Source organism: Muntiacus reevesi, chromosome 5 (genome assembly GCF_963930625.1).
Source record: "Muntiacus reevesi chromosome 5, mMunRee1.1, whole genome shotgun sequence".
NCBI lineage: Eukaryota > Metazoa > Chordata > Mammalia > Artiodactyla > Cervidae > Muntiacus > Muntiacus reevesi.
Window position 1 is genome coordinate 11273761 of NC_089253.1, and position 27399 is coordinate 11301159.

General features: G+C 38.6%; 1 protein-coding gene and 1 non-coding gene across 6 annotated transcripts in view; one reads left to right on the forward strand and one right to left on the reverse strand.

The window, feature by feature from the left end:
- The window catches only part of DLG2 (discs large MAGUK scaffold protein 2), a 2219272-nt gene that overhangs the window by 1327967 nt on the left and 863906 nt on the right, over positions 1-27399 (forward strand). For all 5 annotated transcript variants that reach the window (XM_065936970.1, XM_065936964.1, XM_065936965.1 and 2 more), the window contains one exon: positions 26884-26937. In XM_065936970.1, the coding sequence (XP_065793042.1) occupies positions 26884-26937 (54 nt within the window). The remainder of the gene's footprint in view (positions 1-26883; positions 26938-27399) is intronic.
- LOC136170040 (U6 spliceosomal RNA) lies at positions 14550-14656 on the reverse strand. The gene has a single exon (XR_010663500.1). It is a non-coding gene; the product is annotated as a U6 spliceosomal RNA (small nuclear RNA).

Genomic DNA, 27399 nt, shown 5'->3' on the forward strand with positions numbered 1-27399 from the left:
AGGTCAATTAAAAGCACAAGTTACTTATCATGCTATATATTGCCCTCAGCTTACCCCTTACTCCTAAAAATATTTGAATAGATAACCCCATTGTTGGCTGTGTAATTAGTCCTGAGAACATAAATTCCTTTGGAACTTCAAAGTGCTTAGTACCTTACCAGGCGCTTTATCCCTTGCCTCAATGATCCCACAGCCCAAGGGCTAGTGGAGCCTCATCTTACCTTGTGGGCTCCTGTGTGAAGGGAAGGGACTTTCAAAATATGTTGCTATATTCTGTTGTTCAGTTTTTACTTACGTTCAACTTACACCTTTTGTTGGGCTTCCCAGGTGGCTCAGTGGTAAAGAACCTGCCTGCCAATGCAGGAGATGCAGATTCGATCCCTGGATCAGGAAGATCCCCTGAAGAAAAGAATGACTACCCACTCCAGTATTCTTGTCTGGAAAATCCCACGGAGAGAGGGTCTGGGGGGTTGTCGCAAAAAACTGGACACAACTGAACGATTGAGCCTGCCTGCATACCTTTTTGCTAAAGTGTGCAGGCAACTTCTTTTGAATTAAAATATTCCAGTGATGTGTAGCCCACTCTCAGACCCCTGGAATATTTGAAGGTTCACTATTCCTGGCATTATTTATGTAAATTCTACCTAGAAGAAGATCTAAATGTGCCTTTTACCTAACATATGAAACAACAGAAAGGTCTTCTAAAATCTCTTGGATTTTAAGATAAATTATTGACTCCTGTTGTTCTCAAAGATTTTCTAGCTAGCTTTTAGAAATAACCCTAGATAAATAACTGCAGTTAATGAAGGCAGTAATACCCTATAGATGAAAAATATATCACATCTAGATCATAGCTAAACTGAGAGAAAAATTGGACATATTAAATGACACTGTGAGAAGGCAGATATTTCACACAGAGCAGACAAGTGTAGACACCTGCCTCTGTGTGTGTGTGTGTGTGTGTGTGTGTGTGTGTGTTTAACCCACTCCCTTCAATTTTACTACTTTTCACAAGCTATTCAAATTCTACCTCCGGGGCCTGCCACCCAAATCTTCTGGTGGAAATATTTTTTTTTACATTTCTCTCCCTCCTACTTCCTTCCCCCCACACACTTATGGTATGTGCAGTTTCGCCAGATCCGTGTAAAGACAGGGCAACACTGATGGGATTGCTTTTCACAAGTGTGGGAACGAAAATCCTTCCCAATGAAAACATCTGTCTCTGTTCAAGTCATGCCCAGTTATCCCCCAAAAGAAATGTTCTGATTAACTTTTTTTTTTAAGTCTTAAGATAGCAGTTTGTGTAGCAGATCTAATTAAGAAGTTTATGTAACAGATCTGCAGGGTTTTTTTTTTTTTTTTCCTTCCTTCTTCAACTGGGTTCTTTGAGCTCAGTTTGAGTGTTACTAGCTTTCACCATGCAGCGGCCAAGTGCTTCTCGGGCTGAAAATTATCAGCTTCTGTGGGATACTATTGCTTCTTTAAAACAATGTGAACAAGCTATGCAACATGCGTTTATTCCGGTAAGGGACATTCCTTTTATTTTCCTAGAGACTCTTTCACTTTTCTGCTATTTCTTCCTTTATAGCTATAGGTAAAATGCATATATTCTATGCATTTAAAGATGTGGTATCTTCTCTGTAGTTCTTGTTTGAGAAAAATACGTCTGTTTTTGCTCTGTGTGAAATCCGAATTATTAAAGGGTTAAATATTGATCGGTGAGAAAGAGTAAACGGTGGTCCAGGGAAACTTACCCTACTGAAGATAGTGGTTTCTAATAGTAACCAGTAGTAGAGAAAGAGCACAGGATTGATATTCTTCATATTGACATTTGAAACAGCACACTGTGTGTATTTCCTGGCTGGTTCCCCCAAAAGCACTTAGAATGGCTTGAATATCTTTTGCAGTGGGTTTGATACTTAGATCAGGAAGCCAAAAGTTAGTTTTATATTCTGATTCTTTGCTTAGCCAAGTAAAATCTACCATAAAGCCTCTCCCTGAAAAGTGTGTTTGTTCCTTTAGGAAAGTAGTGATGCTCTACTTAGAGATTTGTAAAAATGGTTTAGAAATGTGTATTTTGAAAGTGCAGAGATACATTAGGTGAATTAATAAGTGAGTCAGTGTCATTGTGTTTTCCACTGCAGATATAATGTTTGTGCTTATAATGATCAAACCAGAAGAACAGGCTGGCTACATTTGATAGGCTGATATGGGGTGAATGGGATCTGCAAGAAGAATATAAAAATATGTGATTCTTTAAGTAGATCTTTTTTTGAAGGATTGAGATAATCTTATTAAAAATAAGAGAACATTCTTAAAAATTAAGACCTGCAAACAGTTATTTGGAATTCCTTAAGAAAAACATTATTTATGACATAGAGTTGGATTCAATCTTCTTTGAAATTCAAGTTGTTTTCAACTGACTCGTTAGATTTCATTATGTTTTTCTCGGTAACTGAGGAATCACCTGTTTCAAAGATTTAAAGTTCTTCTCATTGAATACTATTTTCTGGTTGGGTCTCTGTAAGTTTATCTTAATTGTCGAGGACATAAAACATCGTTTTTGCAAGGGTTTAAACCATTCTTGGTGGGAAGCTTTCTAAATCAGATGAAGTTATAATTATTCAACTTTGAACTGGAATCTGCTGTGTAAAGTTTGCTTCTCCTATCTTTATTAAACTCTTCCTCCTTTGTTTTATCATGAAGGTTATGATACCCCTGGTGAAGCTCAGGTGTCTCCTCCTTTGTAGAACTTTCTCTGGCTAGACAGAGCTATTTTCTCCTTTCTCAATTGAGATCTCAGGCACCTCTGATCTATCACCCAAATTATTTAATTGTATTTCCTTTTCTGTTTCTCTAATTATATTGCAACTTCTTGGAGCTAAGGAGAAAAGAAAAATAGGTTTGAAAAAGGAAGTGATATTTGTTGGGTTTTGTTTTGTTTTTGTATCAAACTCCTTGAATATAGGCTGTATCTATTCCTAGGGTCTACCATGGTGCTTGGCACAACAGAGTGCTTGGTGAGAATGGGTGAGAATGAATGAAATCAACTGAGTATCTCCAATTCCATCATTTCAAGTTACTACAGGGCAGTTTTCATCACCAGCTTTGTCTATACTGACTTCATAAAATCATTTCTATTCAAATGCATCTGGAGATAACAATAAACCTAGACTAAAGCACTGCAGTGGCTGTAATGGTGGGAGTGGTAATGTGTTGGTGCAGATGATAGACCTTTCTGGGGAAAAATAGACTTGGTTTCAGTTAGTATAGTCCATGGGCTACTCTTCTTCCATTCTTGTGTCTGGGTCCCCATATTTGAGGCATTTACATAGGCATATTCAAATTTTATTCATATTTTCTTCATTTTGACTGTTCTAAATCTTTTTCCAAAGATATTAGGAATTTGCCAATCTCTCAACTCTTCTCAGATTGCTTCAAAGTCTTGCATTAAATGTATCATTATGTCATCATGATTTTATGAGGACTACTTTTAGAAAACATATCCATTATTAAAATATTACTACCAGTAGAAAATAATTCTGTTTAAACTGAACCTCAATTTATTTAATTTTAGAATATATAATTTAGATCTCAGGAAAGAGCTTCACTTTTTCCATATTTTATGTACTTTTTAAACCCAGTGATGTGTATTTCATACACACACACACACACATTTACCCACATATACATAACCGAGTATGTGACATTCTTGGCTAATGATACCCTTCATTTTTTTTTAGAATATCCAGGTATATTCTTAAACTACACATCTTCACAATGATGCATTAAGCATATTAAGGGAATTAAAAACTATATTGACATAATTATCTTCTTTAAAATAGGTTTGTTGCCTTTTAAAATAAAACACTGAGAGATGAATGATGTTTAGGAAGTATAGACATACTTTGATGTAGCTGATCTTAGAAACACTGACCTGAAATCTTCACAAACTGTCTGTACATCTCCTGTAAATGTGGATTACTAACACAGCATTAGAATACGGGCCACCTGACTCGTCTGGACCATCTCTGACACTCACAATAAGCCATAGATCACAAGCAGTTTTTCAGTCAGGGCAGTTGTGTACTAATAATAAACCTGCCATAAAATCTCAAGTTGTTATAATCTTCCCAAGAGAATCTCCATGTGCAGCCTAAAATACACACTGGCGAGAGGAAACACGGGATGAAGACCTGAAAGTGCGCTTCAGCTCGTCTGTCCCACCACCACTTTGGCAGAGAGAGCCTTACCCCTTACCCAACTGGTGCTTGACTGTCTTTTGCTGAAATGTACAAAATCAGTTTTCCTTGTGCTGCTGGCCACCATGTTTGGTTTTGGTCTAATGTGAAAGTCATGCAGCTTGCCAAGCCCTGGTTGAAATACTAAACTGATTAAATCAACAGAACCCCTGATGATACTTATATGGAATTCTGCCCACCAGGAATTTTCAAATGGACCTTGTTGAGTGCCTTAAGTACCCATGAATTGCCCTAAGAATTAAGGGGTGCCAAGCTTCATGGATCTTAGCTGGGTTATAAAGATCAAACAGAATTTGATGATGATGGAAGAGGGCATTCCAAATAGAAAGGAATAGTAAAGATATTTACTAATTGTGTAAACATGGTTCATCTTCCATCTGATCTTCCATTCAACCAGTATTTACCAGATACATTTTATGTATCAGAAATTATGTAATATGCCAGGGCAGATAGCAAGAAATAGCACAAGTTCAAGCCCTACCTTGAGGGCATTTAGATTCAAGTGGATGAGACAAACATGAAATGAACAATTACATACATATCTGTACCACACACTTGAATACTATCCTGTGAGAGTTGTTCATAGTATTTGTCACAATTGTAATTTAATATTGCTCATATGCATATGCAGATATATGTAATATACATCTATTATCAAAATAGTATAGCAATTAGAGATATTTTGCAAAGCCACTGCAAACTAAACAAATGAATCATTCTTTGCCAAATATTTTGTAGTCTTAAAGTGCATATTAATTTCTTTACCAAACAATTAGTACATCCTGTCTGACCTCTGACACATCCCAGACTTGGTACTTTAGTCTAAAAGTGATATTATATGGTGAGTACCCTAGTGTGTGTCTCATACTGTTCTAAGTCCTTCACATATATTTCATTCAATTCTGTCAACAACTCTCTGATGTGGGCACTATCATTTCTACTTTACAAAATTTACAGAGGTTAAGTAAGTTCCTCATGATCACACAGCTAATAAATGGAAAGGCCGGGCCTTGAAACTAGTTAATCTGGCTTCAGAGCCCATTTTTTTAATAGGTTCACTAGAATAAGGGGAAAACCACTGAAACCAAAACAGCTGCAGCATAGCATGCTGAAAGCAGCAATCAAGAGAGATACAAACCGCAGTAAATGCAGCAAGGTGGGCGTGACCCATCTGCTTGAATGGAGAGGAAAGATGACCAAGGAAGAATAAAAAGAGGAGAGAGGTCTTGAGATGGTTTTAAAATAGTGGTTTATCAGGTGAAGGGAATGAGTGAGGCGGCCACATAGGTGCAGAGACGCTGAGGCATGAGAGAATAGTATGGAGTGAGGTGTAGTCATCAGTTTTCTTCAGGTCCTCATCGTCCTCTTTGAACTTTCAGAAGGAATATGGGAAGAACAGAGATGAGAGACGGGTCATTTATTTAAGGTAAGTATCCTGTAGGTCAATCAGAAAAAGAAGAACAGAATAGTTATGGGGACACAAAGTGACGTTCCATCTTTCAAGACAACTCACATTTCCTTCCATGAGACTTGCCTCACACAGTGTAACCAGATGATACACCTTCTCCCTCATTATTTCAACCCTGATTAGCACTCCTTGAAGAAAAATAAGAGTAGGAAACCTACATCCATACGACTTTAATCTACATTTCTTGTTTCATCATCACAATACCAACATCAAGTGGCCCTAATATTATCATCTCCATTTTAGAGGATCAGTACCTTGTTTAAAGATCATATAGGTGCTATGACCATGAAAGAAAGCAGGCCTTCAAATCCTCGTTCCATCTGCCTTTCCCCTTCACCCCCATTGTGGTTCTTTGCCTGTATCTCTTGTGCTGTTTCTCTGTTTTATATTATACGCATTTGAAGGATTTCTCTTGTTTTCATATGACACAGTAAACTCTTTGCAGAGCAAAACCATGTGTTTCCTTGGGAGGTAAATCTGAAAGGGAGAGGGCATATGTGTACATATAGGGTTTCCCTGGTGGCTCAGTTGGTTAAGAATCCACCTTCAATGCAGGAGACTGGGTTCAATTCCTGGGTCTAGAAAATACAGGAAGATCCCCTGAAGGAAATGGCAGTCCATTCCCATATTCTTGCCTGGGAAATCCCATGGACAGAGGAGCGTGGTGAGCTACAGTTCATGGGGTCACAAGAGTCAAACATGACTTAGTGACTAAACCACTACCATGGCTGATTCATTTTGTTGTCCAGTAGAAGCTAACAATTGTAAAGCAACTACATGCCAATAGAAGTTTTTTAAAAAAGAAAACAAAAAACCACATGTTTCCTCTGCCTACATTCTACAGTCCTAAGTACACTGCTTTAAATATGATGTTTGCTAAACAAATCTGTATGTACTGATTAATACTTAAAATGTAAGAACTTAGGCATCAGTGAGATTGATAATGAGCAAATAATCCTTGTCTCAAACATCCTTGAAACCTGTCCGTTCTGCTCCACCATCACTTTTGCAAACCCTGCCTCCAGCCCCTGGATGTTGAGTTTAAACCCTCGTAAGCTTAGGTCAGCTCTAAATAGGGTTTATTCAGTGATGAGTTTCAGTCCTAGTTCACGGTGTTCCAAATGTGTTTTGTCCTTTCCGGATTCTAAATATTACTTGACTCATCATCCTCAATCATGTCGGATTTCTTTCTCTATTTTATTCCTCTTAGCCTTGCTTTGCACTTGTGTCTAGTAACACCCCTGTTTTTAGTCTATTTCCTTCCGAAGAATATGAACAAGGCTATTAATGGAATTTCTATTAGTAAAGACACTTAATAAAGATGGCACTTAATCTATAGAGATGTTCAACCTAAAGGGTTGAACAACAACAACAACAACTATATCTGAAGCGACCTGGATAATTGCAACAGCCTGGATCTGAATGAATGTTTGCAGATTCCTGGTGAAATGGAATGGAATTGTCACTTTTGTTTTTGAACAAAAGGCAAAATCTTGCTATCTTGTTATCTTTCTCTTGCGTGCAGTTTGCATTTTTTTGACTGCTGGTCTTGTGATTTCTGTGCATAGGCATCTGGAGTCTAAGAAAAATGAACGCCAGGTGCAGGATGCCTGGCCTTTGTTTCAGTATTGCTCATGGTAACGTGTTTGTGTTGACTCATCAGAATGGGGTATGAGCGCAGATATATGTTATGGTACAGTGGGGTAAACCCCATCCTCTGCCACTCCCACTTTCCTCTGCAAAAACTGGGCCCCAAAAACTGCAAAAATAGGGCCCCAAACATCTTTTGTTACAGAACACAAAAGCAGACAGTTGTTAATAATAGCACAGGGTAAATAGTAGCACTCTTACTCCAAGTAACAAAAAAATAGACAGGGTTAATAATAGCACTCTTACTCCAAGTAACCAAAAAAAAAAAAAAACACATACACATCAAGTACTGAAAACCTTTAATGAACTAATTGTAGAAAAGACAGTACTGTACTCCTTTTTTTCTTTTTGTTTTTTTATTAAACGATAATTGCTTTACAGAATTTATTGTTGTCTGTCAAACCTCATCATGAATCAGTCACAGTTATACATATATCCCCTCCCCTTTGAACCTCCCTCCCATCTCCCTCCCCACCCCACCCCTCTAGGTTGACACAGAGCCCCTGTTTGAGTTTCCTGAGCCATACAGCAAATCCCTGTTGGCTCTCTATTTTACATATGGTGATGTAAGTTTCCATGTTACTCTTTCAATACATCTCACCCTCTCCTCCCCTCTCCCCATCTCCATAAGTCTGTTTTCTATGTCTGTTTCTCCATTGCTGCCCTCTAAATAAATCCTTCAGTAGCATTTTTCTAGATTCTATATATATGTGTTAGAATACAATATTTATCTTTCTCTTTCTGACTCACTTCACTCTGTATAATAGGTTCTAGGTTCATCCACCTCACTAGAACTGACTCAAATGTGTTCCTTTTTATGGCTAAGTAATATTCCATTGTGTATATGTACCACATCTTTATACAGTCATCTGTTGATGGACATCTAGGTTTCTTCCATGTTCTAGCTAGTGTAAATAGTGCTGCAATGAACAATGGGATGCATGTTTCTTTTTCACTTTTGGTTTCCTCAGGGTATATGCCTAGCAGTGGGATTGCTGGGTAATATGGTGGTTTTATTCCTAGTGTTTTTAAGGAATCTCCATACCATCTTCCATAGTGACTGTATCAATTTATGTTCCCACCAGCAGTGCAACGGTGTTCCCTTTTCTCCACTCCCTCTCCAACACTTATTGTTTGTAGATTTTTTGATGAGGGCCATTCTGACCAGTGTGAGGTGATATCTCATTGTGGTTTTGATTTGCATTTCTCTAGTAATGAGCGATGTTGAGCATCGTTTCATGTGTTTGTTTGCCATCTGTATGTCTTCTTTGAAGAAATGTCTTTCAGGTCTTTTTCCCACTTTTTGTTTGGGTTGTTTGTTTTTTGGTCATTGAGTTATATGAGCTGCTTGTATATTTTGGAAATTAATCCTTTGTCAGTTGTTTCATTTGCCATTATTTTCTTCCACTCTGAGGGTTGTCTTTTTACCTTGCTTGTAGTTTCCTTTGCTGTGCAAAAGGTTTTAAGTTTAATCAGGTCCTACTTGTTTACTTTTTATTTCCATTGCTCTAGGAGGTTGGTCATAGATGATCTTGCTTTGATTTATGTCATCGAGTGTTCTGCCTATGTTTTTCTCTAAGAGTTGTCTTAAATGTAGGCCTTAAATCCATTTTCAGTTTATCTTTGTGTATGGTGTTAGAAAGTGTTCTAATTTCATTCTTTTATATGTAGCTGTCCAGTTTTCCAAGCACCATTTATTGAAGAGTCTATCTTTGTCCCACTGTATATTCTTGCTTCCTTTGTCAAAAATAAGGTACCCATAGGTGCATGGGTTTATTTCTGGGCTTTCTATCTTGTTCCATTGGTCTGTATTTCTGTTTTTGTGCCAGTACCATGCTGTCTTGATGACTGTAGCTTTGTAGTATAATCTGAAGTCAGGAAGGTTGATTCCTCCAGCTTCATTCTTCTTTCTCAAGACTGCTTTGGCTGTTTGGGGTCTTTTATGTTTCCATATGAATTGTGAAATTTTCTGTTCTAGTTTTGTGAAAAAATGCCTTTGGTAATTTGATAGGGATCACATTGAATCTGTAGGTTGCATTTGGTAGTATGGTCATTTTCACAATATTGATTCTTCCTATCCAGGAACATGGAATATCTCTCCATCTGTTTATGTCATCTTTTATTTCTTTCATTAGTGTCTTTCATCAGTGTACATTTCTTATGTCTCCTTAGGTAAGTTTATTGATAGATATTTAATTTTTTTTGTTGCAGTGGTGAATGGGATTGATTCCTTAATTGCTCTTTCTGATTTTTCATTGTTAGTATATAGGTATGCAAGTGATTTCTGTGTATTGATTTTGTATCCTGCAACTTTGCTAAATTCACTGATTAGCTCTAGTAACTTTCTGATACTATCTTTAGGGTTTTCTATGTACAGTATCATGTCATCTGCAAACAGGGAGAACTTTACTTCTTCTTTTCTGATCTGAATTCCTTTTATTTCTTTTTCTTCTCTGATTGCTGAAGCTAGGACTTCCAGAACTATGTTGAATAATAGTGGTGAAAGTGGACACCCTTGTCTTATTCCTGATCTTAGGGGGAATGCGTTCAGGTTTTCAACATTGAGAATAATGTTTGCTGTAGGCTTATCATGTATGACCTTTACTAAGTTGAGGTAGGTTCCTTCTATGCCCATTTTTTGAAGAGTTTTAATCATAGATGGGTGCTGAATTTTGTCAAAGGATTTTTCTGCATCTTTTGAAATTCTCATATGGTTTTTATCTTTCAATTTGTTAATATGGTATGTCACATTGATTGATTTGCATATATTGAAGAATCCTTGCATTCCTGGAATAAACCCAACTTAATGATGGTATATGAGCTTTTTGATGTGTTGCTGAATTGTGTTTGCTAAAATTTTTGCATCTATGTTCATCAGTGATATTGGCCTGTAGCTTTCTTTTTGTGTGTTGTCTTTGTGTGGTTTTGGTATCAGGGTGATGGTGGCCTTGTAGAATGAGTTTGGAAGTGTTCCTTCCTCTACAATTTTTTGAAAAAGTTTTAGAAGGATAAGCATTAGCTCTTCTTTGAACGTTTGACAGAATTCTCCTGTGAGGCCATCTGGTCCTGGGCTTTTATTTTTGGGGAGATTTTAATCACAGCTTCAATTTCAGTGCTTGTAATTGGGTTGCTCATAATTTCTACTTCTTCCTGGTTGAGTGTTGAAAGATTGAACTTGTCTAAGAATCTGTCCATTTCTTCCAGGTTATCCATTTTATTGCCATATAGTTGTTCATAATAGTCTTTTATAATCCTTTGTATTTCTGCATTGTAGAAAATACTGTACTTTTTTAAGCTTCATTTGATATTTTTATTTATCAGGAACATGCCTAAGAACAGTAGAATTTGTAGATTTTATTTTGTATAGAAACCAGAAAATATACTGTACTAATCCCTTTTTACTATTGCTACCACTGAGATGACCACTACACTCTTACTTCTGCCTTATATTTTCCTTATCTTTGTCTATCTTATTTCAGTTCTCAAAGTAATGTAAACTAGATTTTTTCTCATTACTACTTTCTAAGGTAAGGAAGACAGGTTTTAACATCCCATGTTATTTATAAGGGGCTTCCCAGGTTGTGCTAGTGGTGAAGAACCCGCCTGCCAGGGCAGGAGATATAAAAGACATGGGTTCAATTCCTAGGTCGTGAAGATCTCCTGGAGGAGGGCACGGTACACTACACCCGTATTCTTACCTGGAAATTCCATGAACAGAGGGGCCTGGCAGGCTGCAGTCCATCGGGTCGCACAGAGTGGGACACAACTGAAGTGATTTCACATGCACATGCACATCATTTATAAGAAAATTAAAGTGGCCAGGATCAGAAGTGGTTAAGTAGTAAAACATGGCCTAGTAGGGCCAGACTCTCATTCTAGTGCACTTTTGCTCAGATTCAGAGTTTTCGCTACTTAAAAAGTCTAGGTCTGAATCCTGGCTCTAACACTTGCTGTCTTGGGAAAATGCTTAACTTCTCTGTACCTCAGTTTCATCCTCTCTAAAATTAGATATTATACAAATCTTTTTTAAGTTTGTGATTTAAATGAAATAATGTGGATTAAACCCTTAGTACAATGGCTAAGCAAAGAAAGTGCCCAGTAAGGGTTGCCATTTATATTTATATTGCAAATTTTTAACATTAGCCCAACTGTATCCTTTTACAGTTTGCAGAGGGTTTTTTTGGTTTGTTTTGCATAGTTTTTAATCTTTGATCCCATTTGCTTCTCAAAGAAGCACATGAGGTTGACCAAATAATTTCCAATTTCCATTTGTAATTAAACAAAGTTTCAGAGAGGTTATTGACTAAGACCATTGTATGAGTGAGAAAAGATGTCTTAAATATTTATTAGATGACCCAAATCCTAAACCCTTTTTATTACTATCTTACTAATAAAAATGAGGTTAGTATTAAATTCAGGGATCATCCAATTCTTATTTATAGTTGGGCGTAGCCTTAGAATAATTTAGGGAGTTAGGTGACCTGATCGAGTTCTACAGTGGTGCAGCAGTCCCCAGCAGGCCTCATCTGCTGAAGCCACGGGCAGAGCTGGGGGATGTTCTCCCCTTAACATAAAAGCATTACATGCAAGTGATTTTTGTCAAGTTAGAATAGGCAAGGAGGGCTCATGAGATGTCAGCTGCAAACATTATATTCGTAAGGAAGTCATCATCTCCTTTCCAGTTGGTTGGGGAAATCCTTTACAGAACGAATGAAGGTTCCAACGTGTCTGAATTCACAATTCCAGTGGACAAAGTGGTCTAAAAGAACAGGGGAGAGTCAGCCTTGAAAGCATCATTTCACTCTCCACCTTGTGACAGTCCCCATGCGTCAGAGAACAGCTTCTTCTCTGCCTTCTTTCCCTTCATTCCGTTCTTCTCTCTTATGCCTACCTTCTTTCCTCTAGCCCACAGCAATAGCTAATTTTACTTCATCTTCCCTCTGATACACAGAATGGTGGCATTATCCTAGCCCCAGGAGGAAGTAAATTGGCAAAGAGAACCCTTGATTTGCAGAATAACCGAGGGTAAGAAAGCCACTGGAAAACTGAGAAACCCAAATAACATTGGCAGGGCCACTCTGGGAAGCTGAGACAGCTGTGGGGCTAGGAACTGGGTGGCATTTTGGACCTAGAGATCTGTAGGCTCTTGGCTGTGGGGCAAAGAGTTCATTGCCTAGTCAATGACAATATACAAACACATCTGCAGAATATGTTCTTTGGCACCAGCAAATGTTGGCAATGTTTACCAACCTCTGTTTTTCCAGTCCCCATTCACTTCTCCTTTTAATCTATTCTTTCCCCTTGTTTTTCCTCACTGAAAATGATTTCAAATAAGAAACTACTTTTGAAGAAAAATGGGTAGACGTGAGATTGATAGATGTACATTGATAGATGTTGACCTATATATTGATAGATAGATTGATAGATGTTTTCAGAATTTAAAGTAAGGGAAATTGATCTAAAATGTTGTCTACTCTGTTGCTGCCACAACCCAGCCCAAGTGCCATCATTTAAAAGCAGGTATTGAAACATTTTCCAGACACAACAGGAACATAAGCCCCTTATCTCTTACTAATAGTGAAGCAGTAAACCAAACTCACACCTCCTCTTCATCTTTCTGCCTTACATTTTACCCCCATCTCACACACACACATACACAAATATTCTAGATATGAAATATTTTAAGACTTTCTCCATGACTGTTACATTTTAAACTTCTTTTTTCCATTTATTTTTATTAGTTGGAGGCTAATTACTTTACAATATTGTAGTGGTTTTTGCCATACATTGACATGAATCAGCCATGGATTTACATGTGTTCCGCATCCCGATCCCCCCTCCCGCCTCCCTCCCCATCCCATCCCTCTGGGTCTTCGCAGTGCACCAGCCCCGAGCACTTGTCTCATGCATCCAACCTGGGCTGGTGGTCTGTTTCACCCTTGATAGTATACTTGTTTCAATGCTGTTCTCCCTGAACATCCCACCTTTGCCTTCTCCCACAGAGTCTAAAAGTCTGTTCTGTACATCTGTGTCTCTTTTTCTGTTTTGCGTATAGGGTTATCATTACCATCTTTCTAAATTCCATATATATGTGTTAGTATACTGTATTGGTCTTTATCTTTCTGGCTTACTTCACTCTGTATAATGGGCTCCAGTTTCATGCACCTCATTAGAACTGCTTCAAATGAATTCTTTTTAATGACTGAGTAATATTCCATGGTGTATATATACCACAGCTTCCTTATCCATTCGTCTGCTGATGGACATCTAGGTTGCTTCCATGTCCTGGCTATTATAAACAGTGCTGAGATGAACATTGGGGTGCACGTGTCTCTTTCAGATCTGGTTTCCTTGGTATGTATGCCCAGAAGTGGGATTGCTGGGTCATATGGCAGTTCTATTTCCAGTTTGTTAAGGAATCTCCACACTGTTCTCCATAGCGGCTGTACTAGTTTGCATTCCCACCAACAGTGTAAGAGGGTTCCTTTTTCTCCACACCATCTCCAGCATTTATTGCTTGTAGACTTTTGGATAGCAGCCATTCTGACTGGCATGTGATGGTACCTCATTGAGGTTTTGATTTGCATTTCTCTGATAATGAGTGATGTTGAGCATCTTTTCATGTGTTAGCCATCTGTATGTCTTCTTTGGAGAAATGTCTGTTTAGTTCTTTGGCCCATTTTTTGACTGGGTCATTTATTTTTCTGGAATTGAGCTGCAGGAGTTGCTTGTATATTTTTGAGATTAATCCTTTGTTGCTTCGTTTGCTATTATTTTCTCCCATTCTGAAGCCTGTCTTTTCACCTTGCTTATAGTTTCCTTTGTTGTGCAAAAGCTTTTAAGTTTCATTAGGTCCTATTTGTTTATTTTTGCTTTTATTTCCAATATTCTGGGAGGTGGGTCATAGAGGATCTTGCTGTGATTTTTGTCTGAGAGTGTTTTGCCTATGTTCTCCTCTAGGAGTTTTTATAGTTTCAGGTCTTACATTTAGATCTTTAATCCATTTTGAGTTTACTTTTGTGTATGGTGTTAGAAAGTGTTCTAGTTTCATTCTTTTACAAGTGGTTGACCAGTTTTCCCAGCACCACTTGTTAAAGAGGTTGTCTTTTTTCCATTGTGTATTCTTGCCTCCTTTGTCGAAGATAAGGTGTCCGTAGGTACATGGATTTAAAAATATGGAACGCTTCATGAATTTGAGTGTCATCCTTGCGCAGGGGCCATGCTAATCTTCTCTGTATCGTTCCAATTTTTGTATATGTGCTGCCAAAACGAGCATACATTTTAAACTTGGAGCATATGATCTACTGTCAAATTATGGTTAGTAGGGGGTAAAAATGAAAACAGACCTTAGATGTTAGGAAACCTTAGAGTTAAGGCTTATAGCACATGGAGAAAGGCAAGAATGGAAGAAAGAGCTTGGTGATAATTTTCTGTTTCACTTCAAGTCTTTTTGACTCTTTAATATGGCAGAGAATTCTTTGCCACTAATTGCATGGTCATGAGGGCAGAAAATTAACTGCTTCTTTAAAAAGAATCTAGGCTCTAAATATGATCATACAAAATATCGATTATGAAAATAATCATAAATAGCTTTTTTAAGGTGCCTCATTTAAGACATACAAAACCTCATCCTTTTTCCAGTTAATTAGTAGATACTTTTATTATTAATCTTTTCCTGATTCGACTTTTGTCTTATTTTTTGCATGCCTCTCTTAATGCCATGTCTTCTGACTTCCTGTATCTGAATGATAAGAGCAGAGGTCATCATTATCCAGAACGGTGACTTGTATAGCATCCTGCCTTCTTTCCAACATTTCCCAGCAGGTCAAAATTTATGATGAATGAAATCAGATCTTTGATGAGACAGACTCTTAGAGGTTATCCATTTCACTCTTTACTCCTCAAATATAAAAATAAATTGGGAGGCTCACTGTATTGACTTTTCATCCTGAGTTACAGAATTTGCTGGGTCTAAAACTGAGATCTCCTAATTCCCCATCATCCATCTTTATGCCAGTGACATAATCCCTTGGCTGGATTGTGGTTATTTTCAGGGAGCTAGAGTACCTGATTTTTTTTCTTTTATTTTTAACTTTTTATTTTGTATTGGGGTATAGCCCATTAAGAATGTTGTGATAGTTTCAAGTGGACAGGGAAGGGACTCTACCATACATATACATGTATCCATTCTCCCCCCAAATCCCCTCCTATCCAGGCTGCTACATAACATTGAGCAGAGTTCCATGTGTTATATAATAGGTCCTTGTTGGCTATCCATTTTAAATATAGCAATGTGTGCATATCTATGATTTTTGAGAGCCATGCAGGACCTACCTGAGATGTCAGGTTGACCCCATTATAAATAACTTGAAACATTTTAATATTAAAAAAATAGATGGACATGCAGTAAAATATATTAGAAGCTACATGAATTTTTTAAAAGATAAAACATGAGACTTCAAATAAATGCTCTTTGAGGTGGATTTTTGGGGATTTATCTTCACACTTATCTGAAAAATTCGAGAAATTCTTAGGATGCCATTTTACTTTTTTCACAATGTTTTGAGTCCTTAGCTTTTTCACCAGATTCCATGCTTCCTCCCACCTCCCCAACTTCTAGAATGCACAGTGAGGTAATAAATTAGAGCAGGGAACATTCCCTTGCTCCAATGGACTCGGAGTCAAAAAGAGTGAGTCTTGGCTCCACTAATTTTGAAGTCTTGTGACCTTGGGCAGTTTCGTTACAGGTTCATGCCTCACTTCCCCTATCTGCATAATGAGCATAATTGTAGCCTGCAACTCAGAGGCTTGTAATGAGAAGTAGCAAAGAATGAGTGTAAAGGACCAGCATATGGTAGGCATGGAAGAATCTTTCTGTTTATAACTTTCCTTAAATTACATGCCATGGTTCAGAATAGCATGGTCTGCAGTGCCTGGCAGCTCTGGACATTCCCATCAACAGCGCCGGCCGTGTGGCACAGCGGCTTGTCTCCAGAGGGCAGAGGGCAGTTACCCACTTCTACCTGTTGCACTTTCGTCTCACAGGTTTCTCATCAATCTTTTATTTTTTTTTTTCTTTCAATTGGGTTATGGTTGCTTTACAGTGTTATATTGGTTTCTACCGTACAGCAAAGAAAATCAGCTCTATGTATACAAACACCCTGTCCCTCTTGAGCCTGCCTGTAACCCCTCTCCATCCCAGCCCTCTAGGTCACCACGGAGCACCGGGCTGAGTTCCCTGTGCTGTCCTGCAGGTTCCCCTAGCCATCTGTTTTATACATGGTAATGTGTATATGTCCCTCCCAGTATCCCAATTCATCCCCCCAACCCACCCCCATGTTCACACACCTGTTCTCGACATCTGAGTCTCTGTTCTTGTCCTGCAAATGGTTACATCTATTCCATTTTTCTAGATTCCACATATATGCATAAATATACGATATTTGTTTCTCTCTTTTTGACTTTCTAGGTCCATCCACATCTTTACAAATGACCCAATTTTGTTCCTTTTTTTATGGTTGAGTAATATTATTTCATTGTGTATATGTACCACATCTTCTTTATCCCTCCATCTGTTGATGGACATTTAGGTTCCTTATCTCTTGTTGCTGTGGTTCTAGTTCCAAAGGTCTTCTTGCCTGGAAGGTTCCATAGGCAGAGGAATCTGGTGGGCTCCATGGGATCGCAAAGAGTTGGACACGATTGAGCACATATGCAAAAAACCCACTAACGAACATCTTTTGAGTATATTGTAGGCTAAGCACTGTTAGGAGTGTTGGTGGAAGTGGCTGATGAAGAAATGAAGTAGGATGAGGGCCCTGCCATCACAGTGGTTATAGTTTCGTCAAGGAGATTAAAAGTATCGTGCATGAGTCACTTAACTGTCAACACATGTAAGAACAGAAAGAAGCGTTCATTAAGAATGGCAGAACTTGGTGCTTTGGCATAACATCTTTTCTATTATATTTATAGTTTAATGTGAACTGTAGTACAGTTGATGAATGTTTTAAAATTTGGGAGGAGCAGGATGGATAGATTGACACCTGCAATGGATTGAGGAAGCTCTCACAGAGAGTCTGGGACTTTAGATTGTCCTTGCAGGGTGGATGGAGTTTGGTTAGGAAGATAAGAAAGGGGATGGTGGTTGCTTCAGGATGTGGCGGGGACGAAAGAAATGTCAACAGTGACCTTATGGTAGGCATCAACGAGGTGTCTGCTTGGAGTAGTTAGAGTTATGTCCCAGTGGAAGAAAGGAGACAACAGAAGGGAAATAAACAGAAGTCATTGATAGGTCACCCACTGTGGGCAAGGCCCTGATCCAGATACTACAGAAGAAGTGGTGATGAACCAGGTGTTCGACGGCTTGCTCAGAATTCTGATACCTGAAACTGGAAAAATACACCTGCACTGGGAAAAGTATAGCTCTTTGATGGCTTCACAAAATGGAGCATTTGGTATCTACATAGTTCTTTCCAGGAATAACACCGTGCAAGTGAAACAGTGAAATAAGCAGGTATTGTGATTGTGGCATGGGGCACATTGACCAACCCACATCTGAGATTTGAGCTAATGACTCCATTTTTGGTGCACTCTTCATAGGGCATTTGCACACACAAATGAAGCAGTTATATTTGTAAATGCTCAAGAGTGGATCAGTGGGATTTATGGCACTATGAATGAATAATGGGGTACAGCAATGGGGTTTAGAGTCAGAAGACCTAGGTTTGAATGTGAGCTTTTCTCTAGATGTCTGACTTTGGGAAATTCACTCAGGCACTCTGAGGTTCAGTTTACTTATCTGTAGAATTCTACCAGTCCCTCTGGGGCTCTGTGAAGAATAGATAAAAAGCACAGATAGAAATCTTACCATATTTCCTGGCACACAGTGGGCATTGGTCAATGAATGATAGTTCCCTTTCCTCTGCTTGTGGGAATGAAATGATCTAATGCACATGGACACACTTGTTAAATTATGAAACATGATATAGGTAGCCAATCTAATATATAGTTTAATATATAATATAATAGTTCAGTTTGAGTGATGATCTATAGACCTAGTTTTAGTGAGTCATTTATTTTAGCCTTTTATGCTAGGTTCAAAGAGGTATGTGGACAGAGTGTAGAATGGAGGTTTGAAGAGTCTTCGTAACTAACAGTGCAAGCAATTTTTGTCTGTGGCGTCAGGTTAGATTGATTCTAGAGAAAACTTATAAAGGAAGGAAAACTCTTTAGTTCTGGGTCTTTACTTTCTGTGCCTCATTCTCCAGGCTGGCCCATCTTTTCTACTCTTGGGTTAAAGAGGTGCCCCATGCAGCCTAACTAAGACCCTTAGGATATCATTCATTTTTGCAAAAGATTATACTACCTTGCATTTTTAGGAGGATCAAGCAGACATGTTCTCACTTTAATCCAAAGGGAAGACATATTTGCAGTGTATTTTTCAAAGATCAGTGAAAGAATATGTGTTGACTAAAACAGACTTCTGGACACTTACCAGTTTTTAATAGGAAACAGAAGCCAATGTTTTGTAGTGAAGTGTTACCCACTTTGGAACCAGACTAATAGGTTCAACTTTTGACACTGCTGCTACTGCCCTGATGACTTTGGACAAATTACTTAACATCTATGTGCCTCAGTTTTCTGTAAAATGGGGATATTATTATTTTTAGTATTTAAGAGAATTTGGGCAAGTAGAGTTGAATCGAGTTCAAGGCAAACATATATCTGACACTCTTTCTTCTTATTTTCTGAACCTGTCTGGTGATAAGCTAGGTGGATAATCATCCCTGCGTTTTATTAAGTGCTGGGGAGAAGAACCAGGGTCTTGGCTTCCTCTGAAGCTGCTCTCTTGAGACATCCTTCCAAGGACATTAACCCGCAGTTACACCCTGGCCAGCTCAGCCCTGGGCCCTTACATTGCTCACTCACCCCCTCACCTGTTACCACCTAGCGTTCTCCCCTTTGAGGGGAGTTGTCCTATGTCCCTGCAGGGTCAGTCAGGGCAAACGAGGTGACCACCCAGAGCCTCTTGGTGTTACTATCGGTAATGACTCTTCCAGACAGGCAATGTGAAAAGGAAGAGAAAATCCCGAAAAGCGAAAAACAACCACAGTAATAAATAACATAACCTTACAGCTATGGAGCACATCTCTTTCACTTCATGTGCGTTATTCCCTTAGCTAACTCCTTAGGAAGTAGGTTAACTGGAAAATAGCATTGTCCCATTTTTAAGTGGGGTTTTGAAAGTGATATAGGGACCTAGAAACCCTCAGAGAATTGGGGAGTTGAATCTGAGTCAGTATGGTGAGAAATTTCTCTTCAGACTGGGAAAGAGAAACTAGCCATTTTCAGGGCAGAAAATTACTGCATTTTTTTTTTTTTTTTTTTTTTTTTTTTTTTTTTTTTTTTTTAAGCCTTACCTGGAAAATCTCAGGAGAAGGAAGCAGGAGCCAGCTTGTGTTCTGGGCTTGGAAAGGCCTGGGTTGGACACCCGGTTTGGGGCTTCTCTGGTAGCTCAGCTGGTAAAGAATCCGCCTGCAATGCAGGAGACCCCAGTTTGATTCCTGGGTCGGGAAGATCCCATGGAGAAGGGATAGGCTACCCACTCCAGGATTCTTTAGCTTCCCTGGTGGCTCAGCTGGTAAAGAATCTGCCCTCAATGTGGGAGACCTGGGTTCGACCCCTGGGTTGGGAAGATCCCCTGGAGAAGGGAAAGGCTACCCAGTCCAGTATTCTGGCCTGGAGAATCCCATGGACTGTATAGTCCATGGGGTTGCAGAGTTGGACACAATTGAGCAAATTTCACACTGTGGTACCTCTTAGAATTTCTGACGTCAGGCAAGTGGTTTAGCCACTTTGAGCCTTATTATTATTATTTTTTTTAATGAGAATGATAAGGTTTTCCTTAGGATATCTTGAGAAGTAAATGCACTGATGTATCTCAAGTATTTATCACAACTGCTGGAACATAGTCATCTTCAACGAGTGCTTAATATTTTGTTATTGTCATTCTTGTTGCTGCTGTTATCCTATCTTCTGTTTTGATACCGAACGATTATGAGCTCTGAGGCATGCCACTTCCTTTCTCTGTCTCCATTTCATATTTGTAAAATGAAGGGTAGAATGATTCTTAAGGTCTCATCTTCAAAGTTTTACGTTTCTAGAGTAGATTTGTTCTTCCTGTTTTGTTTTTCCTCTCTCATGTAGCCATCAATATGTGTTCAATCAGTCATTTAGCAGTGATTTTCTTTGGAACTTACTCAAAGAAAAACAAATCCTGATTCAGTCAGCCTGAGTGTGCCTGTACTTAACCTTCTCCTGAGGCATCTACAGTCTTGTTCACACAATGCACTAGGGCTCACGGACTGTCCTGGTGTGAGGAGGGCAGGGTTCTGGAACCATCCCAGATGGAGGTAGACGTCTAATTTGGCTTTCACCTAGCCTCTGAGGTGTTGGTGAATAGTCATCATTACAATCCAGAGAGTTCTGTTAGAGTTTGTTCCCGTTCTGAAAGGTAGTAGAGCATGATTGTCAAGAGCATGGATTCTGGCTGGTGGGGAGGGTTAAAACACACACACACTGCTATATATAAAATAGATAAAAAGCAGGTACCTATTGTATAGTACAGGGAGCTGTGTTCAGTATTTTGTGATAACCTTTAATGGCCTGGAAAGTTCCATGGGTGGAGGAGCCTGGTAGGCTACAGTCCATGGGATCGCAAAGAGTTGGACATGACTGAGTGACTTCACTTTCACTATAATGGCAAAGAATATTGCACATGTGTCTGTAGATATGCATAACTGAATCACTTTCTGCACACCTGAAACTAACAGCATTGTAAATTAACTGAACTTCAATTTTTTTAACGGTTAAAAAATAAAATATAGCTTAGAAAAAAGAGCAGAAACTCTGAGCCAGACTGTCAGATTATTTGGGTTTGAAGATGGATTTTTTAATCAGATGTATGACTTTGGGAAAGTTACCTAACCTGTATTTTCTCACCTGTAAATTGAGAACAGCAGTGTCTCATTGGGTTATTTGATGATTAAGTAAATTTGTAAACAGGTGTAGTAAAGTGCTTGCCTTTAGTATTGTCCATCCCAGTGTTACTATATCAGGTAACTGGTTGTAATGGGGTTTCTTCCTGTTCCTCTATTATGTTGACCCATTCTGGAAATTTAAAAATGTGATGTGGTTGGGGGTGGAGTGGACCCCTGCCTCAGTTTACTGCCTTTAGTTCTCTGCTTTACTGGAACCCTTTCTTTTCTCTCCTTCTTTCCTGCAATCTGTTGGGGGGAGTCACACATCCCTAGTTATTGGCAGAGTCCTAATCTTACTTGAAGGACATACCGGAATTTGAAAGATCTACTTGAAAGATCGTCACTACCTCAAGATTCCAGGTAGTGATGATGCTCAACCAAGCAATTGCAAGCAATCTTTCAAGGAGAGAAGAGAAAGGATTCCAGGAAAGCAGAGAACTAGAGGCAGTGAACTGAGGCAGGAGTCCTCCCACCCCCAACCACATCACATTTTTGAATTTCCAAAATGGGCCAACGTAATAGAGGATTAGGAAGAAAACCTAATAAAAATAAAATTATCCTGAGTTTGGCTTTTTGCATACCAATTCAATATTTAATGGCAGACCTCTTATTTCAGGCCTGATGGGGTATGTGGGTAGTAACCCCCATGTTCTATTTCCCTGGTTGGAATTGGGACATGATCTGATTAGGGTTCACCCCGATGGCAGCCCTCTTTGTGATTATGAAGCTAAAGGACAATTACTGTGATATCTTGGAGCAGTCAATCTATGCCAGCTAATATTTATCTTGAGCTTCTGAGATCTCTACATGTCTCACTACAATCATATACACACACAAATGGGCTCGCTTTAAAATTTTCAGTGGCTTCCATTTTAGTCTGCATGCCACACTATAGAAAGAGCCTGTGTTACTTCTTGTCTCTGCAGGAGCCTTGTTCTTTAAGTCTGAGAAGATAAGCCAAAGATGCTGGGCCCCCAAAACAGCTCACGAGTTATTCTTGTCATATTTTACCTCCTGTTTAAGTTGGCCTACTGACAGCCAGCTGCCTTCTGCTGGCATGTTCCAGGTCAGCTGAGATCCCTGCACGATCCCTAGCCACATCAATGTTTTTATTCGGTTCCTAGTGTATTTAGGTCACATAGCTGTGTGGGTTTCTCTTCGTTTCTACTTTGCTGCTTAAAAGTTTAGTTATAGGGGCTTCCCTGGTGGTCCAGTGGTTAATACTTTTATCTTCCTGTGCAGGGGATGTGAGTTCAATCCCTGGTCAGGGAACTAAGATCCCATATGCCTTGTGGCCAGGAAAAAAAAAACAACAAAACAATATTGTAACAAATTCAATAAAAGACATTAAACAGTGGTCCACATTAAAAAACAAACAAACAAACCAAAAAAACCCTTTAAAAAAAAGTTTAAGTATAGGCCTGGATTGTCTTCTGACCTTCCCACTGGTTGGCCTGTGCTTTTCAGCAGTAAGCGTCACAGACTATGTTATTTGACCCACCAGCCTCTCTACCACCCCTGCCAATACCTTGCTTGAAGAGGCTTCCTCTGGCTTGGTGACCACCTGCCCATTATGTCAGAGGTATTTCACACATCTGGCACTTAACAAATGTAACATCAGTTGGAATTAATGAACTCCTTTGAAAATGTGCATTCATTATGTAAGACTCTTTATTAGTTACATTATCTTGGTGGCAAGCGATAGATGTTTAGTTTTTCATTTCCTATCATGAGCAAAGTTAATGATGTACTATTTGACTATCCCATGGAATTCAAGGACAGAGAGGTAACAGGAATTTATGAATAACTTGATCTATTAATTTGGATTGTATCAGTATTTTCTCTGCTTCCTTCTTTCTTCCCTCTGATTAGCTTTCTTCTTCCCTCTTCCTGTAAACTGGCTTTTTCCACATGGAAGAGAATGTAATATAAAAGGCAAGCCCTTCATGTCTTATAGTTTGGGTCACCCAAGTGAGATTCATTTTCTTAAGCCTTTATGTTTACATTCAGACAAGCCTTCAAGCTTCTGATTTAAAGGTCTTCTTTTATCATATTTGGTACTGATAACTCTCCAGTTAATGGAAATTAGCATCTTGAAGGGAAATGCTGAAATCTGCTAAATCATCCATTTGATTTAGGGGTTTCACTAAAGAGGATATTCAGTATGGAGAGAGAGGGTGTGTATGGCAAGGCAGTGTGGAGATGACGCTTAGTGCTATAGCTATCAACGTGTACCTGGGGAACTGGTTTTCACATGCAGAAACCAAAGTAGGCGTGGACTCACATGGTCTCAGAGGCGAGAAAAGAAACGGGAAGCAGGGCAAGCCAACACAGCATCTGGTGAGAAAAGCACATTCATGGGCCATGCCTAGAATTCTCCTGTCCTCTCTACTGCTCCCGCTTGGGGCACTTATTCTCTGCTCCTGTGCGCCGTTGAGCACCCGACAGATTATAAGAAGCTTCTGAGAAAATGGTCTGGGGGAGGGCTCTGAGGGTTCTGGAGCAGAGCAATGGGGTTTTCAGAAAGCCTCATGTAGCAGCTCAGTGGGGGCATTGTGTTATTCAGAACAGCCCACCCTGGCGTCTTCTTGGCACTCGCATCAAGGAGTTGCCAGTGTCAGATGCATGTGATGTATGTGTGTGCTCACACAACCCACAGACATTCGTTCGTGCATTTTTAGTGACTGCCATAGATGTAGGAATTAACTGCGCTTCTAGATCTTTTTAGCACCAAGAAGGAGCAGTGAGCTTTTCACATTACACAGATTGTACTTCAAGGTTCACAGACTTTACATCCTGCATTTATGAACTAATTATTATTTCAAAAAACTGGATAATTCAATGTTAATGACTGGTTAAAGAAAGAAGATGATAGTAGATATTGGAAAGTCATCAGTTTTGTTGGTAACATAAAATTATCTCAGAAATGCTTTCCAGATCTTACAAAGAGATATTTCCTGTGTACTATACTTTATAGCTTCACTTAGTCAATATTTTCTAAGTATTTACTGAGCTCTTTCTGTGTACCCAGGTGCTGTGAAAAATTCTAGGAAAATAAATAATCCTTGTTGTTGCAAGTGTCTAACTGGAAAGAACAAATTTACATCCATGAAATGGCAAATAGCAACAGAAACATACAAAAGTGATAAATGGCGTTGTATAGGGACTGGATCTATGTATAAAATTTATTTCCAGACCACATGAATGCAATTTATAAGAGGGTATAATGAGTTGAAAGTCCCAAATCAAACCAAAGCATATTTTTTTGATCAAAGTATAGTAGATAACAAGGAGAAATACAAGAACTGGGTGTGATGCTCAGAAAGTTTTCAGTAGTCTAGTCAAGGAAACAAGATGCAAGTCTTTTGGGAGTCCCAGGAGCCAATTAGAAAGCATAGAAGAAACATCATCAAAACTAAAAACCAGAAACCATTAAGGAATTACCAGGTGGCTTTCAACATCTACTATGCAAGACCCTGCAGTATTTCTTACCTTCAAGGTGGTCTTTTGCCTGAGTGTTGTTACTGGCTTGTCTAGTTAGAGATCTCAAATAACTGTAGATCCCCAGTGGTAGAGACCCCTAGGCAATGGACTCATAAAACAGCGTAGTGTGGAAAAATGGATTTTGAGGTCAGAGAGGCTGCTGTGAAATCTCAGCTCTCATTTTCTCTGAACCTCAGTTTTCTCATCTGTATCATAGGGATATTAACAATAATGCCTCATCAGTATGGTTTTGTGGAGATTATATGAGGATATATATGCATATTATTATAAATGGACAAGTAATATGTATTTAATAAATGGTGATTTTCACGACCTAATCAGCTCTCTTTAGTGCAACTGTGACACTAGCATAGCATTGAGATTACAGGGACAGAAACAGTGCACAAACCGTCCAGTAACATTATATCCTTATGATAGTCCATCTTTAAGGTCATTATCTAGTAACACTATTTAATATTGATTGTGAAATTTACATTTATAAAGTCCATTCAAATATAGCACCTCATTTATTCTTCAGACAACCTTTTTAGAAAGTGATTATTCCTATTTCCATTTTACAGAGAAGGAAAATGAGGCAAAGAGAGTTAGTGGGCTTACCTCCAGATCAGATTACCAAGAGGTTGCTGAGCCCCAAGATCGTATAATCAGGAAGTTGTTAAACCAAACCTGAGCCCAGGTCTTCTGACTCACCTCATGTTCATCTCCCTGTGCCACAGGCTTAACAGTTTTGGGGTAGGTTCCAGTGGAAACTTTCTCCAAAGCCCGTGTTTATCCACAAAGTACTTGCTATTAGGAGTTAACAAATAAACCATGAATATTTAGTTGACCCACTATGTAGACATGTGAAGCAAGGTCGTGTTTTCAATGACCAATGATTTTAGTTAAAACTTGGAACTCCGTTCTATAAAATCTGCTGGATTGCCATGTGTTTTGTCTTTCGATTAGGATCCCATAGGCATAGATTGACATTAGAAAGCTGTTAACTCTTGTTAACTCCAGAGGGCACAGTTAATGAAATGTCCCCAAAGTTGGGCACTTGCGCAAACTACCGTGAAGTATAGGACAGCTCCCGATTAATCATGGTGAGACCATTTCCTCTATCTAAATGAAATCTGCAATTTGGGAAGGAGATTAAAGATCCTTAGGGGAATGAAAGAAAAGTTGCTGTGAAAAGTCTAGAAACCAGAAAATAGATCTGCTCAATATTCATGAAGTCAGATTGGCTGATGCAAATAGATTGCGATCTTTTATTTTCTAATGACTTGGCTTGTAGCACTCCTATATCAGTTTTACACAGATTCCTACTCATCTTTAAAAGGAATGGCTGCATTTTGTAGTTTTTTTTTTTTTTTAAAAAGAACTTTAGCATATCTAATACAATTTTCTGCCATGTTTGACTAATTTTTAATTTTCTACCTAAGGGTTTCTAAAGCATATTTTCAGAGGTATATAAATGATAAAGAAAAAAATATGACCCAGCATATGAAATAGGTGAACATATGTAAAATGTCAAAAAGTGAATGCTTCTATTTTGCATTGTATACAATATCCTCACAAAAGCCAGTTTAAAGAAAAGAGTTATAGTGTTAGGTTTAATTTTGCTTCCATGAGAGAAAAAAATCAAAATCCTTTAGCACAGCCATTTCATAAAGAAATGTTCGACTCCTTGCCAAAGTTATTAGAAGTCATTGCCTCTTACACTGCACAAATCCTCACATCCTTGCCTTTTCAGTTCTGTGCTTATTTCATTTTATTATGTGGTCAATGTAGCAAACAAATATTTGAAGGAAGGAGGGTGAAGGGAACCCTGATTCATTTCATTTATCCCCCTAGCACCTGACATAGTACCCATGCAGGTTCTCAAGAAATATTGTTGAGCTCTTGGTTAAATAAGTTAACAGATCCTGTCTCAGAATAGACTACTTGTTATTTAAAAAATTTTTCTACTTCTCTTTTTTAGGCCAGCCCTGCTCCTATAATTGTCAACACAGACACTTTGGACACGATTCCTTATGTAAGTAACATTTTTATTAAGACTATCTTTAAAAACTGGTAGAACTTAATCAACAGGATTTAAAATGCAGTACATATTCAGTTTCAGCCAATCCAGATAATCTCATGAAATGATGTATAGAATGAGCTTTGTGCATTTTCTTTAGAAATTTTCTAACAGCTTAGGCATGCTGATATTTTCCTCTTTCATTCATTGTTTTGTAAAACACAAGGGTCTATCATGAGGAAAAAACAAGCTGACAATGATCAAATATTATTAGTTTCTTTGGTGTTCACTGAAAAGAGATTGAATGGTCTGTCAAAAGATAAACAAACTTTTCGGGTTTCTTAGTAAAGGTATACCCAAATCAATTTCTTTAATAGAATCTGGGTAATCTGGATATAATATGTGATCAATAAATACTTGATGGATTTTGCTAAGCTGCTAATAAGAATTGGAGCAAAACTTTGTGAAGGGAAAGTC